Below are 16,702 nucleotides of genomic sequence, written 5' to 3'. Positions count from 1 at the left end.
TGTCAGTGAAACAAGCAAAACACACTACGCAGCGCCCCCACTAGTCAACAGTGAACTGCAAACTTGCAAACAAGAGAATTCTAGACACAGGGAACCCAAGAGGGACAACCTTCCCCCACACCAGGTGTCTGAATCTGCAAACTACAACAAAGGCACAACTACCTGCACACAAAAGTGGTATGCTACAAGCCAACAGGAACCATACAATCCTAACAGGTATGACCACGCACCATTTACTCACCATGTTAATGCACAAACAGCATCTCCTAGAGCCAATCAAGACACATTAGACTTTGCCAAGTTTCTTGCTCGCCGTGAGCTGGTCAAAAACGGACTCTCAAAAGTTCAATGATCGCCCTGAGAGCTTCAGAGCCTGGCAATCCTCTTTCCAAAATCTAATTAGAGGGTTAGGCCTTTCACATAGCGAAGAAATAGACCTTTTAATTAAATGGCTTGGGAATGAATCCGCTGAACATGCTAGAAGGTTAAGAGTGATCAATATCAATCACCCTGAGAATGGCTTTAAAATGATCTGGGATATATTAAATGAGTGCTATGGCTCACCAGAGAGTAGAGAAAGTGCACTATTCAAACAAATTGATGATTTCCCTAGGTTACCTAACAAAAGTTATCAGAGACTGAGAGAATTAAGTGACTTACTAATGGAGCTTCAAGTAGCCAAGTGTGAGGGAGACTTACCAGGACTTGCCTTCCTCGACACAGCCAGAGGCATTAACCTTATAGTGCAAAAGCTACCTTACAATCTGCAGGAGCAATGGCTCACCCATGATTCCAAATATAAGCAGCGGCACAACGTGCCATTTCCACCATTCTCTGTTTTTGTGGACTTTGTGCACCAACAAGCTAAGACCAGGAATGATCCTAGTTTTGCCTTTACACTGACTAGCTCAACCCCTATTCTACCTAACCCCCGCAAAATGTCAGTCGCGGTTCACAAGACTAATGCGCATTATACAGATTCTTCCCACAGGTCTACCTATTCTACTCGTCAAGAGAACAAAGATAAAGATCCTGCCAAGCAGTGTCCCCTGCATAACAAACCGCATCCTCTCCTGAAATGCAAAGCCTTCAGAGAAAAGTCCCTGGAGAACCGCAAAGCATTCCTAAGAGAAAATGGTATCTGCTACAAGTGCTGCTCTTCTACAACCCACCTTGCCAAGGATTGTAAGGTTAGTGTTAACTGCATAGAATGTCACAGCACAGAACACAACACAGCTCTACACCCTGGACCTTCCCCATTGACTTTACAACACAGTTATGGTGACACAGACCATGGCGGGGAGCTCAGTGTGGAGCAAAGAGACACTACTGCAGTCATACCAGAGATAACTTCACAATGTACTGAAGTCTGCAAAGACACTATTAGTGGCAAATCTTGCTCCAAAATCTGTTTAGTCCGAGTCTATCCCAACGGTCAACCAGAGAAAGCCGTCAAACTTTATGCAATCCTAGACGACCAAAGTAACAAGTCCCTAGCCAGATCAACCTTCTTTGAGACCTTTAACATCAAAGGAACCAGCACTCCATACTCCTTAAGGACTTGTGCAGGGAGTTTTGAGACAATAGGGAGAAGAGCAATCAGCTATCAAGTCGATTCCTTACACGGAAAGACATGCCTTCCCTTACCCACTATCACTGAATGCAATGAGATCCCCGATAATAGGTCTGAAATCCCTACACCAGACGCAGCTATCCATCATGCACATTTGAAACGTATAGCACATCTGATACCAGAACTGGACCCATTAGCCCAGATAATTCTACTCATTGGGAGAGATATTTTACGAGTCCACAAAGTCAGATTAACGGTCCACACAATGCTCCTTATGCTCAAAGATTAGACCTAGGATGGGTCATGATAGGAGAAGTATGTCTTGGAAATGTGCATAAACCAGTTACTGTCAACAGCATGCTTACCTGTACTTTAGAAAACGGACACCCTTCTCTATTTTAACCATGTCACAATCACTTCCTCATAAAGGAACTACCACACTGCACTGTCATAGACTCTCCTAGTGACAACCACATATGTGACAGCTACCAAGAACATTTGGGGTGTACAGTCTTCCAAAGAACACAAAGGGATGATCAAGTCGCAATGTCCATAGAGGACAATCTATTCCTGGAAATAATGAAAAAGGGACTAGTCAAAGATGATGCCAACAGTTGGGTTGCACCTCTACCCTTTAAAACACACAGACGGCGCCTACCTAACAACAGAGAACAAGTATTTAAACGCTTCTCTTTACTAAAACGCAACTTCCACAGGAAGCCAGAAATGAAAGATCACTTCTTCTCTTTCATGGACAAAATATTTGAGAATGGTCATGCTGAGATAGCTCCCATTCTTAAAGACACAGATGAATGCTGGTACTTACCAATGTTTGGTGTATACCACCCAAAGAAACCAGGTCAGATCAGAGTCATGTTTGATTCTAGTGCCAAGTTCGAAGGCATCTCCTTAAATGATGTTCTCCTGACAGGACCAGACCTTAACAACAAACTCCTTGGAGTACTCATACGTTTCCGTAAGGACTCTATTGCCTTCACAGCTCACATTCAACAAATGTTTCATTGCTTCCTCGTGAGGGAAAGTGACAGGAATTTCCTAAGATTCCTTTGGTTCAGAGACAACGACCCCTCTAAAGACATTGCAGAGTACCACATGAGGGTACACATCTTTGGTAACAGCCCTTCCCCTGCAGTTGCCATCTACGGACTCAGACGTAGATGGCTCAAGAGGGCGAGCTAGAGTATGGTTCTGATGTTAGACAACTTGTGAAAAAAGATTTCTATGTAGATGACTGTTTAAAATCTATGCCAACGGATGAGACAGCAATCAGCCTCCTCAAGAGAGCTCAGGAAATGCTTGCCTGCTCTAATCTCAGGCTTCACAAAATAGCTTCCAACAGCAAAAGAGTGATGGAAGCCTTCCCATCTCAAGATCATACCAGTGACTTAAGGGATTTAGATTTAGGAATTGATTCTCCACCAGCTCAATGTAGCCTTGGACTCTTATGGGACTTAAAATCCGACTCCTTTACCTTCCAAGTGAACAGTGAGGAAAGACCCTACGCCCACAGCGGTGTCTTGTCTGTTATAAACAGCTTGTATGACCCCTTAGGATTTGCTGCTCCTGTCACTATCCATGGTAAAGCCTTGCTCAGAGACCTAACCTGCGAGTCATCCGACTGGGACGCGCCACTGTCCTCTCAGAAGAGAGATTTGTGGGAGGAGTGGAAAAGTTCTCTGTCCATCTTAACTAACCTTTATATTACACGTTCATATGCTCCTGTGCTTCTACAGAAGTACAAAATCAGAGACTATGTGTATTTTCTGATGATCCAAGCAATTGCCGCTGTTGCATATCTTAAAACTATGGATATTAGAGGCCAGTGTCATATTGGGTTTGTCATGGGCAAAATGAAGTTAGCACCACTTCCAGAGCATACCATACCCAGGTTAGAACTTTGTGCTGCAGTGCTAGCTGTAGAATTAGCTGAGTTGCCAATTGAACTCTCGGGAGCAGAATTCTACACAGACAGTAAAGTAGTGTTAGGATACATCTGCAATGAGACAAGGCGATTCCATGTTTACCGCGTGCTACGGATCAGGAGGTCCACCAATCCAAAACAATGGCACTATGTATCCACTGCTCACAATCATGCAGATCATGCTACAAGAGCCATCTCAGCCAGTCTCTTTAAAGACACTTCATGGTTCAGAGGACCGGAGTTCTTGTACGAAACAAATGGTAACAATCCTGTAGGTGACACATTTGAGCTACCGTGTTTCCCCGATAATAAGACACTGTCTTATTTTTTTTTTGGTTCCAAAAAACACCATAGGGCTTATTTTCGGGATGGGTCTTATTTTAACTAACATTGACAGCAGTGCCCCTTATGCAGGCCCCCCTATAGCAGTGCCCCTCATGCAGGCCCCCCCTGTAGCAGTGCCCCTTATGCAGGCCCCCCTGTAGCAGTGCCCCTTATGCAGCCCCCCCCCCGTAGCAGTGCCCCTTATGCAGCCTCCCTTGTGTAGAAGTGCCCCTTATGCAGGCCCCCCTGTAGCAGTGTCCTTTATGCAGGCCCCCTTATTGCAGTACAAGCCCCCCTGTAATTGATCCCCCACCAGTACAGTACGGTACTTACCTGCGTCGCCGCCGTCCAGGATGTCCTTCTCACTTGCGCGCTGACTGGATCTAACATGATCCAGCAGGCATGGCCGCACAGGATCCTCAGCGCGCGGGTGACGTCATGACTGGGAACGCTGGTCTCTGCAGCGTTCCCAGCTCAAAAAGAGATTAAGGTAGGTCTTATTTTCGGGGTAGGGCTTATTTTAGACCAGGCTACAAAAGTAAGGGTAGGGCTTATTTTCAGGGTAGGTCTTATTATCGGGGAAACACGGTAGTAGACGCAGATACAGATGTGGAAATCCGTCCACAAGTGACAACGATCCAAACCATGATCTCAAATTGTCAACTTGAGCCACACAGATTCCAAAGATTCTCAACTTGGAAATCACTTCTTAGAGCAATTACCTGCCTAAGTCATATAGCCCGTTCATTTAAATGTGCCACATCTCTAAGAGTGACTGAATGTAAAGGTTGGCATCACTGTCAAAATATTTAGACAGCAGAAGAAACACAACAATCTAAGAACCTCATTATCCGTGTTGTGCAGCACCAAACCTATGCAAGAGAGATCGACTGCATTAGCAATAAAATCCTATTCCCAGAAACAGCGTCTTAAAAAGGCTAGACCCATTTCTCGATGAAAACGATTTACTGAGAGTAGGAGGTCGTCTTCAAGAAGCAAATTTAACATCAAATGAGAAAAATCCGTTAATAATGCCTGGAAGTCATCACGTTACTTCTTTAATTGTGCAGCACTATCACAATGAAGTTAGACACCAGGGACGACTGTTTACTGAAGGAGCTCTACGATCAGCTGGGTTCTGGATTATTGGAGCGAAAAGGTGTGTAAGTAACACAATTTTCAAATGTATTACCTGTCGCAGACTTTGTGGTACTTCTCAAACTCAGAAGATGGCTAATCTTCCAGCAGACAGACTTAGTACAGACCCTCAGTACTCTAACGTTGGTCTTGACGTATTTGGCCCCTGGACTATCGCCACACGACACACAAGAGGAGCAAGTGCAAACAGCAAGAGCTGGGCAGTTGTATTCACTTGTATGAGCATCAGTGCTGTTCATATTGAGGTTATAGAATCGATGGACACTTCAAGCTTCATCAATGCCCTTAGACGCTTCATTGCAATCCGTGGCCCTGTAAAACACATCCGCTCTGACAGAGGTACTAACTTTGTTGGAGCAACCAAAGAACTACAAATTCACTCAAACATCGACACTAAAGGTGTAGAGAGATACCTCAGTGAGCAAAGTTGTACATGGACTTTCAACCCACCTCATTCTTCTCATATGGGAGGTACATGGGAAAGGATGATTTGCATAATACGCAGAATCCTTGAATCCATATTCCTACAAGTAGGTACTGCAAGACTTACTCACGAGAGTTTAACAACTTTCAGGGCTGAAGTCTCAGCTATCGTCAATGCTAGACCTTTGACTTCAGTTTCTAATGACCCAGAAGATCCGCTTCTACTTACTCCTGCTACTCTTCTTACTCAGAAGACCGGGACTATCTATGCTCCTTCTGGAGAGTTCACCAACAAAGACTTATTCAAACGACAATGGAGGCAAGTTCAAAGCCTAGCAAACACCTTTTGGGACAGTTGGAAAAGATAATATATCTCTACCCTGCAGCCAAGGACCAAGTGGCAAGTTGCCAAACCCAACCTAAAACCTGGTGACATTGTGCTTGTCAGAGATTGTCAGTCACAACGCAACGAGTGGCCTTTGAATATTGTCACCCGAGGCAAGGACGGATAAGTTCGTAAGGTTGAGATCAAGATCTGTAAGCAAGGAGAGACTAAGTTGTTTCTCAGACCAGTGTCTGAACTGTTCTTATTGTTACCTACTTAGAGTTTAAATTTGTGGTATGAACGATACCAGACGGGGAGTGTCATGCCTTCAGCATAGGGTTTGTTATGTTGCACTAATTCACATTAGCAGCCCCACCTAGTGGTCAGAACAGCATCTGATTTATTTTGTCCTTCTCAACATTCCATAGCAGTCTAGCAATGCATTCTGGGCCAAAGGACCTGTAAGCAGCCATTTTCCTTTTCACATGGTCCCAGACAGTCATCATTACATATGCTCAACCTGGTACAGCATCCGAGGGTGAGTTCTAAGCTTCAACTGTGCCATAGATCTGCTAGCCAGTTATGTTATGCATGTTAGCTGTACTATGTGACACTACAGTCTATACTTTGCATACTGTATGTTTCATGTTGTGTGCATATCCCATGTTATGTATATGTTTGCCTTGCATTCCCAAGTACATATAGTAATTGCTTTTCATTGTTTGTTTGTTTACAGTTTTACCACATCACTTGTAATATCATCACATCACCTATCATCACTCATCACTCATCATTACTTATCATTTCCACACAAGATCCTCTATCGAATAATAAACTCAGTTCTTCAGATCACATCTGACTGGATTATTTGAAGATAGAGTATTGGTTATGCTGGCTGCTCCAAATTTGTCAGACACTTAGTGCGGGGCAGTACAAAGTGACTAAGGTGTTCTTAGCCCGATGATCCTCGCTCCTGCTCGGCTGTCCTCCACGCGCGTTCTGGTCTGTGTATGCATCCGACTTCTGGGTCACGTGTGTGTAGTCCTGCTGCTGAAATAAACTGGCTGGGGCAGTCTTTGCACTTCTGATAAAGAAACAATAACGAGGTTGAAGTTAGCGTCTTATTCGAGCTCCAGCTTCTTATTCACTTCTTATTCGAGCTCCAGCTTCTTATTCATTTTCCAGCTTCTTATTCAGAACATGTTATTATAAAAAATATTTATTATATAGAATCAATAAGCTTACATTGAATAAACAAAATATGGTATCTATTACACAAATTTCAATTGTATTTTGCTTGGCCCACAAAGCTTTTGGGCATGAAATAGGGTGGTAAAGTGGGCACAGGGACCAGATTTTCTATATTTGAATAAGTAGCTGTAGTTGTGCAAGGGTTAACTAGCCTTGGGCAACAAATTTGACACTTGCACTCCACAGAGGGGGGTCACTTACATATGACCCACTTGCAATTGGCCTTGCCAACAAGCTTTTGGGCATGAAATAGGGTGGTAAAGTGGGCACAGGGATCAGATTTTCTATATTTGACAATCAACATCGACAGCACACCCCCTTTGGTGCGAGACCCGGAGCGATGGAGAGCCTGTCGCTCGCCGGGTCTCGCGCATGCGTACGACGGAGCTCCCTCCGTCGTGCGCATGCGCAGTGGGGGAACATCGACCCGTTTGCAAGCGTACTGCCGCTCGCGAGCGGGTCTGAATGACCCCCTTAGTATATTTATAGCAAACATTGTAAATCCCACTGCCTGAAGAAAGGGCCCACTGACAGTGCTAGAGAGGACATAGCAGCAATGTCTTGCTTAGGGGGGGTTAAGGCCAGGGTGCTTGTAATCCCTCGACACTAACCTATAGGAGTGTATGGACATCGTTTCAGGTTATCCCCATGAGCAGGTTAGTTTCTGAAATTAGCCACAACTCCAGTGACATACGGGGCGCAGACTTAGATTATAACATTTCAATTAAATTGAAAGAAGCATTCTTGGGTGAGAGAAAGTAATTATGAGGAAGAGAAAGGAAACAATGGCAGAATACTTAATGGCGCATGGAAGAAATCAGGTAAAATCCTATTACAAGCATAATTTCAGATCAGACGAAGTCTCTTCATTCATGTCTGGGATCAAAGTGCCGGATCACCGATGTCACTGTAGGCTGGTAGGAAGATTGCCGCACACAGGCCAAGCCATACCGCCAAGCCCAATAATGGTTCTATTTCTGTAGGTCATACTCATACATCATGGACATTTTAGTGCCACATATATTACAACATCAGACAATTTACTGGCTATTGGCTGAATATCTGTGTGGCCAGCTTTAGTGAATACGGCTAGTTCTCTCTAGCTAAAACTAGTCATTGCCAGAAGTGCCCTATGCCTGAATAAATTGATATAAATACACAACAGCAATAATAACAGTAATAATAAATACTAAGACTACTGGTACACTTTAATACTCACTAACTTGTAGGATGTAATGTGACTGATTGGTTACCGGAGCTGTACAGTTAAAACATGGAATGTACAGAACTATTCTCCAAAGAAAGAAATAGCAAAAGTCATTTCAGGTCAGATCTTGTTAGAAGCACTTTAGCTGGGTGTCAGATCATGTACAGCAAGGACGCAAATAACACTGTCAGGTTAGACACAGACTACGGTTAAAGTTTATACATAAATTACATGTTTTGTCATAACAAATTATGAAATGCGAAACTTATGTAACCAGCTAGAACTACAATAGAGAGTATAGCACAGATGAGACGTGACTCCAAAAGCCCTCTCTTGTGAGACTACCCCCTTGTATCAGACAGATTTCTCCACAGGAAGGGTCTGTAGCTGCCTGGGAACGAGAAGAGAGTGTGACATAGGGAGAGATGTTTCAAAGCTTGGAGAGATAAAAAGTGGTGGGAGAAAATACCAACCAATCAGCTCCTCTCATTTTTCATATAGCCTGTAAATTTACAGTTAGAAGCTGACTGGATAACACTTTCTCTCTCTCCACTTTATGTCCAAGTTTTGATAGATCTGCCCTATAATATTCTACAAATTGACAATCTAAATGCTAAAGGAAAAAATGGAAGTTTACAGTCATGTAGATGCCCAAAGAAAATATTGCCACTTAACAGTAAATGATGACCCACTATGGTGGGAAATATCGAACGCCAGAATGACGCGTTTGGGAACTTTAAGATTTCCTCCAGCATAATCATATTCATTGATATTAAATAACTATTAATTAATTCTATGAATTAAAATAGACATACCAAAGCATAATATAAAAACAATAAACATTCTTAAACCAAAGGCAAAGTGATATATAAGAAAAATATATGTTTGCAGTTGCTGAGTGGACCTTGCATGGCAACAGTCTATTTGGCCTCTACATGACTGGAACCTACCGTTGATTTTTTTAAAACAATTTACACACTAAACACTGATTGCATCCGAGGCCGTGCTCTCGTTTACCTTTTCTTTTATTTGCTATATTACCTGCACTAATCCAGGTATGCTGTTCACTTTATCTATATGAAGGGATCCCATGGAAGGGATTTCAGTCACAGTATGGACTTTGTGCAGTCACTATATTAAATATAATCCATGTCTGGACCTCAATTCTATACATCTGGATTTTTTGCCTCTTCAAAAGGTTATTTTATCTTATCATCATGATCTTAGCTTTGGTTGATGCATTTGGTAATCAGTAGTTGAGTTATTTATTGTCAGGGAGCTCCTTGCTATGCACTAGTTTTTTTTTTTTTGTAAACAATAACGATCTCATGAATACTGGTTCAGCCACAAAATGGCTGCCGCCTGAGCACTACTGTAGCAGCCCGTCTGCTGGGGAAGCAGCGGCTGTCTGCTGGAAGATTAGCAGCCCATCAGCTGGAGGTGTAAAATGGTATGTAGTGACATTGGGCCTGATTGTAGGCAATGCCCGTTAGTGCTGCGATCCCATATGCAGCGGACTTGCAAAAATATGTTAATCACTCAGCCGCCATCTTGTGCACAGAGACGCCTACCTCTATCACATTAGTCGCTTACGTAGAAAAGCATAAACATCAGGATCGCACATTGAAGCAAGCCTAAGCTGTTTTAGAATGAGTGTCTCAGCTAAGGCGCTGGGGCCTCTCCAGCTGCGTACGAAATTGCAGTGGCTCATTAGGGCATGCCCAGAAAAAGGAAAAAGGTCAGACACACCTGCGTTTTTCTGTCCAGCCCCTGTAACCTCCCCCAAATGCTGATTACCTGTCATTCACTTTACAAATAAATACGCTCTGCGACCACCAATGCTGACCAATCCCTGCACAGTGCGGCTTTGGCACATGCACAGTAGCAAAAAAATCGCTTCACTGCATCAGACATCGACATTGGTTGCATCTCTCAATCAGAAATGCACACAATGTAGGACAGGAATATAGACAGACAGAGAAAGATTGGTATATTTTTCCCCAGTAATGCAAATGATAGGACTGAACACACGGCATTGTGGTTAGCACCACTGCCGCACAGCACTGAGGTCTTGGGGTCAATACCCACCAAGGCCATATCTGCATAGAGTAGGGATGCTCTCCTCGTGTTTGCATGGGCTTCCGATGGGGTCTCATGATTCCTCACACAATCCAGAAACATACTGGTAGGTTAATTGGTTTCTGACATAAATGAACTCTAATTTGCATGTTTTTAAGCTCCACTGTGGCAAGAACTGCTGTGGATTACAGCCTGGAGTTCGTATGCAGACAGGTTTTCTGATGTCTAAGTGCAGTGTTCTCCCCAGGCTGTTTTCTGCGGGCGCATCGCCTGGCAGAAACAGCCTACCGCCCGGCACTTTCCCCTGCCGACCCCCGCTGTGGAACGCTGGCCTCTGAAGTGACCGGATGCTAAAGAAGCCTCCAATCGCTTCAGAGGCAAGCGTTCCCAGTGATGCAGTGCGCGGGTGACATCATGACATCACCCGCGACGTGAGGAGCCTGCCCCGCGCACCTGCTGGATCTACTTAGATCCAGTCAGAGCGAGGCAGCGGGAGTGGGAGCACGAGCGGCGACCAAGTAAAGGTAAGTTCTGCCCCGTGGTGCTGCACTCCCCTGTGACACTGCTGCCAGTCTTCTGTGCTGAGCTTGCCTGACTGTGTGTCTTCTCCAGAGGGCACCCAGCTGCTCTGATCACATTCAGCCGGGCTGGAAGTCTCCCGCTCACCGCCATTTTTTGTTCCCGTCCACTGGTTCCGCTGCTGTCATTTGCTGGGCTTATTCCTGACAGGCTAGGCTTAGTGGTGCCTCTGGGGACTTGGTTTACTGGCCCCTGCTGCTGTCTCCTATGCATCTCACTGCCTCTGGGACCTTAGACACTGCATAAGGGACACAAAGCCTGGGAGGCACTGCATAAGAGGCCAGCCTGGGGGCACTGCTTAAGGGACACTATATAAGCCTGGGAGCACTGCATAAGGGGCCAGTCTGGGGGCACTACATAGGGGCACTACTTAAGCCTGGGGGCACTGCATAAGGGCAAAGCAAATATACAGGGGGCACTGCATAAAGGGGAAAACTACAGGGGGCACTGCATAAAGGGGAAAACTACAGGGGGCACTGCAAAAGGGGAAAACTACAGGGGGCAATGCATAACGGGCACTTTTGACTGAGAGCCAGTGGGGGAGCAGCCTGAGACCTGTCGGGCTGGAATGGTAAAGGAGATACCCCTTTTCCCGGCGCGCGCATAATTGCGAAGGCCCCCACCTGGCTACTTTTTGATGCCGCCCGGCTGGAAAAAATTTCTGGGGAGAACACTGAAGTGGCATATTTATTAATATTCATAATGTTCCCATCACATTAAACATTTCATATTGTGGCAATATGGAATGTTTTTAAATAACTATTTATCAATCCAGGGCTTCTCTTGGAGCCCCAGTGAGATCCCGGCTCCAATGTGGCAAGGAGTTCAGGCTATATGTGTGGGCGTGACCAATGGCTGCACATGCACAGTGAGACTTGTCCTGCAGGGGATACTGCATAGCTTCAGAAGCTCCTTCATAGAAGGATAGAGCAACGCCTTGTCAACATTGATAACAGAACCCATCCTCAAGAGAATACTATTAGAATGTAGAAGCCGGTGATGCCACACTAGGATACTCTTATAGGATCACGCTAAGTGATGTAGATCTAGTAAAGCTACAGTACATATCTAGCTCTTTCTATAACACCTCAAATGTACTTTTATTATTAGTATATTTTATTTATAAGGCACCACAGAGGTTCTGTAGCCCCGTACAAGGGAATAATACTGACAACTGGACCCAAAAGTAAAAACGAATACAGACAATATATACAGTAAATCAGGCTTGCCGACTTTCTGGCTGCTCCTTCCGGGAGGGAGCAGCCAGATCGGCATGATAGGGGGCGTGGCCAGCATGAGGAGGCGGGACCGTGCAGACTACGAGTATTTGTGGGCGGGACAGGGGCAGGGCCACGTGATCGTGTCATTTTGGCCCTGCCCCCGATACACATTGCCAATATTACAGGCATTGTGAAGCAGGGGGTGGGGCCAAAATGATGCGATTCAGCGTGAATCGCTACACCGCCTCCCCCCGCTGCGGGGGTTTCAAGGGTAATTGCGGGGGTGATAGGAGCAGTGAGCGGCAGCCGGGAGGATTGCCTGCCTTCCCGGGAGGTCGGGAGCGGCACCCGATTTTCGGGAGGCTCCCGACCAAATAGGGAGGGTAGGCAAGTATGCAGTAAATGCATATAGATATTTACAGTTAGCATACTTATATAGAGAAGACAAAGGGGAGAGGGTCCTGCTCATAAGAGCTTACAATCTATAGGGGTTATGGGTGGACACACTGGGGAGAAGAAAGTAGAGTAGAGGAGAGCAGACTGTAGTTAGGAGGGAATGGGTATGATATACCGCCGGCCATGCGGTATCCCGTCTGCGGCAGCCCGACAGGAGCAGAGTTAGAAGCAGCGGAAGCGTTGGAAATCCCGATCGTGGATAGGTAAGTATCCACTAACCTAACCTAACCCCCCTAACCCTAACCCTCCTTAGGGGTGCCTAACCCTAACTTCCCCCCAAGTGCCTAACCCTAATCCCCCCTTTAAGTGCCTAACCCTAACCACCCCCTTCCCCGCTGCCTAACCCTAAGTCCCCGCCGGGAGCCCTAAACCTAACCCTCCCCCCCGCGGTTGTCCGCTCGCGGCGCCCAGCATCACTACGATCGTGATGCCGGGTGCCGGTCTCCCGGCGTTGGGGAAATTTCACCCATGCCGGGATAAGTCAGTCGGGAAGCCGGCTGCCGGTATTTAGGCAGTCGGCTTCCCGATTGCTTCCCGTTAGGAGGTGGGGTGATTAGCTAGAATGAAACAAAATGTTTTTTAAGAGCATACTTGAAATACTGGGAGGCTGGATGGAAGTCTAATGGAGCGACGGAGGGCATGGCAGAGTAAAGGAGAGGCCCGGGAGAAATGCTGCATGGAAATGTAGTGATCATGGAGGTGTGGAGGGGCGGTAGGTAGAGCGCAGAGGGCGGGAGGTAGTGTGTGAGGAGATAAGGCTGGAGATCTAGGAAGGAGCGGTGAGGTTTATAAGTGAGAGAGGAGTTTGAGTTTAATGCTGAATGGTAAAGGGAGCCAGTGTAGTGATTGGCAGAGAGGGGTAGAGTGACTAGGGAGGAAAATGAGGCTGGTAGCAGAGTTGAGGATAGACTGAGATGGGCACAGCGGGAGGTAGGAAGGCCAGAGAGGAGCAAATTACAGTAATCAAAGAGGAAAATGATGAGGGTGTGAGAGTTCTACTAGCTCCCAGGGGGCGGCTTGTACTAAACTGAAAAATCTGCCTCGAAAATGCCATTTTCGTCAGTTTTTACTGCATTTCCCAATGGTCCCAAATGTACTAAGCCAGTGGTTCCCAAACTGTGCGCCGTGGCATCCTGGGATGCTGCGGCGCATTCACCAGTGTGCCGCGGCCGGAGGGAAGCTACTGTCAGTTTTATTTCAGTGGATCGCCGGAGAGGGTTTGCTGATTGGAGCCGGAGGAGGGATGGGGCGGGCGGTTTAGATGTGATCACACGGGAGTGTGCTGGGCTTGGCTGCCTGTGTTGACGCTGGCAAGAGGAGCTGAGGGAACGGCCGTGGCGCTGGAGGGAGAACTTTAGTAACGGTAAGTAAAGGGGGCTGCTTTGTAAACTATGGGAGGGGGGAGCGGATAGCTATGAGTGGCAATGATATAAGTATGCTATAGTAAGTATACTCTAGGGAGGCGGCTGGCATAGGGAACTATAGAGGAGGGGTGGCTGCAAATGAAGACTGGAGACACATGGAGGGGCAGCAAAGGAGACACATAAAATAGGTTTGTGAAAGGACGGAATGTGGGGGAGGGAGGAAAAGGGCAGAGTAACGGGTACACACTTAGATATATTTTGAACGACTTGCCCAATTCAGACCGATCAGAACAACAAATCATCAAAATTGCTAAGTGTACGCTATATGTCGGGCAATGCGCGTTCCCATGGGGTCGTCAGCCACATTGTCAGGTCGGCCCTTCATGCAGCCCAACCTGATGATGCGGCTGATGACCCCATGCAGTGGGATGTGGCAGGGGCCGACAAGCAACGGATCGTCTAATGTATACCTGGCAACCAATATGCCGGCCCGTCGGCGAGGGGTCGTCCCTCGCATTTCTGGGTACACACATCGTTTAGTGTGCACCCAGTTTTAGACATGGGACTTGGGAAACAGAGGAATTGTACAGTCTGTTTTTATATATGTCTTATTATTTTGTATGATTTGTTTCATGTATGATTTATTTTCTGCGTGATTTGTCATGGCACCTGTCCGATGTTGCAGGGTGAAAGAATTGTGCTGCAGTTAGGTCCCATCTCATTAGATGAATTCCTTGGTCAGAAGCTGTTGTCAGTCCAGGGGTGCACAGATGACAATGATGACGACACCTATTATATTCATTCTAAGCAGCAACAACGAGTTTGAAAATTATCCTGAACTAAGATATTCGGAAGCATTTCACTATTCCTAATATTCCCTACCTGTACACTGTATGTGCTTGACACTCTGTGCTGCTGAAAAGTACCTCTAGCGTCTAACGGATCACATGGATGAAGAAGCAGATACCACCCGGATCATTTACTTGAGTAATACTGACAGTTATAGCCAACTTAATTATGCAGGCTCCGCAAATCAATAAAATCCATAATCAATAAATGACATTATTAGGTAGATCTCATTGTACTGATCTCCAGTGGTACATGTACAAGTGATATCTCCTCAACCATGAAGTTTGTTGATTAAAAACACAGGGCATTTGGGTTAATTACCTCCTGAATGTAATTCCCTGGAAGGAGCCACAGATGGTGCATTCAGTGGAAATTTCCAGCCCATACATACAGTGGGATGTGCACATTGCACAATAGACACAGCAATCTATAAAGATTGGATGCTACAGTAATAACAATGTCTGCAACTCTGCCCTATAAGGCGGTTTAGTCAAAAGTTCGACAGCGACAATGTCGACAGTTGTGATGTCAACATTGGGGTTACATATGCATCCCATAAAACACAATTAAAGAACATAATGGAAAAATACTAGGGGATGACATAAAAGGAAGGACTGCAGTTAAAGGCATGCCAGTCAGATGATTGCACTAAGGCTTTGGGATTTCAAGTCAAACGCATCATCTCTACATAACATCTCATGCAGTGAAGTTTCCCCCTCCCCCACCCCATATAGCAACTTGCAGTAAATGTCATGCATCTTACCAGCAACTGTATGCACCCTTCCTGTCTTACTCCATGCACTGCTCCCTGAGTGAGTGAGAGGAGGGAGCCTCCTCTGCCTCATCACTAGGATGCTAAGGCTTTTCAGCAGTCTGGCCATGTTGTAGAATTGCAGGAAATCCTGCGGTAGTGGATGAGTGGAGTCAGTGTGTAGTAATCATAAAATACTGAGCTGAGGGTGCTACAGTAACCAGCTCATGGCATGCATTGCACAGTACACTGTCACTCCCACCTGTGATGTCATCCACAGACCCTGCCAGTGTCTAGTAAGTGGGTTAAAGGACACGTAGAGGAGCAGCGGGGAGATCTAGCATAATACATTATTAGCTGCTTTTATATCATATACCATATACAGCGGTAAACAAAAAGGTGGGCAATTTTTGCCTTTTTGACTGCTGTGGAACTATAAGTCGCAGCATAACTTTGCCAGACAGAGATGCCTGGTTAAATTCAAAGTTTCAGTCCTTGAGAAACAAAAGGATACAGGGGCTTATTTATTAACTATTTCTGTGGGAGATCTTCAGAAAACATCAGTTTTAAAATGATTCTCGCAAAAGTAAAGTATTACCACAATATAAGAAGCTATTATTTTAAATCGCAAACGGGGGGGGGGGGGGGGGGGGGGGCGCGGGGGGTTTCTAATAAAAATTATATATACATATATATATATATATATATATATATATATATATATATATAGACGTCCAGATATGCACCAAGCCTCCGACTGCAATGCTCTCAGGGGCTTGGATGCGGTGGGTAGCACCATCTACTGATGGGGTCCCTATAGAAGCCTATGGATTTCTCTCCGCAAAGTGCTGTGACAGGGATCCAATTGGATCCAGCTCCCGCGGTGGGTGATGGGAGAAACATCATGACGTCTCTCCCATAGTGCAGAGCGGATAGGGAGAACCGACGAGCGGGCGCAGCAGGAGCGGGGATTCAGGCAAGTGTTTTTTTTGTGTGTTAGTTACGCCACTGCTACATCCTAACAGTAATGGTGGGTACACACTGAGCGATATTACTGAGCGACTGCACGATTACGACATCGTAATCGTGCAATCGCTCAGTAATCGTGCACAAATTGTGTACTTTTATGTCAGAAACGACCAGCGATGCGCACTCCCGCTGGTCGTTTCCGACATTGTCCATCGCCTGAACATGCAGCACA

The 16,702-nt window shown here is 45.7% G+C and overlaps 1 protein-coding gene across 1 annotated transcript in view; it reads right to left on the bottom strand.

The window, feature by feature from the left end:
- Positions 1 to 15,764, bottom strand: part of LOC148480562 (methionine-R-sulfoxide reductase B2, mitochondrial-like) — a 51,017-nt gene extending 35,253 nt beyond the window's left edge. Inside the window, exon 1 of the mRNA XM_088454219.1 lies at positions 15,514 to 15,764. Within this exon, the coding sequence (XP_088310345.1) occupies positions 15,514 to 15,631 (118 nt within the window). The 5' untranslated portion in view covers positions 15,632 to 15,764. The remainder of the gene's footprint in view (positions 1 to 15,513) is intronic.
- Between the last annotated feature and the right edge of the window lie 938 nt (positions 15,765 to 16,702).

Source organism: Taudactylus pleione, unplaced genomic scaffold, assembly GCF_031769625.1.
Source record: "Taudactylus pleione unplaced genomic scaffold, aTauple2 ptg000610l, whole genome shotgun sequence".
In the NCBI taxonomy this organism is placed as follows: domain Eukaryota; kingdom Metazoa; phylum Chordata; class Amphibia; order Anura; family Myobatrachidae; genus Taudactylus; species Taudactylus pleione.
Note: the sequence above shows the minus strand (reverse complement) of the source record. Positions and strands in the feature narration are given on the sequence as shown.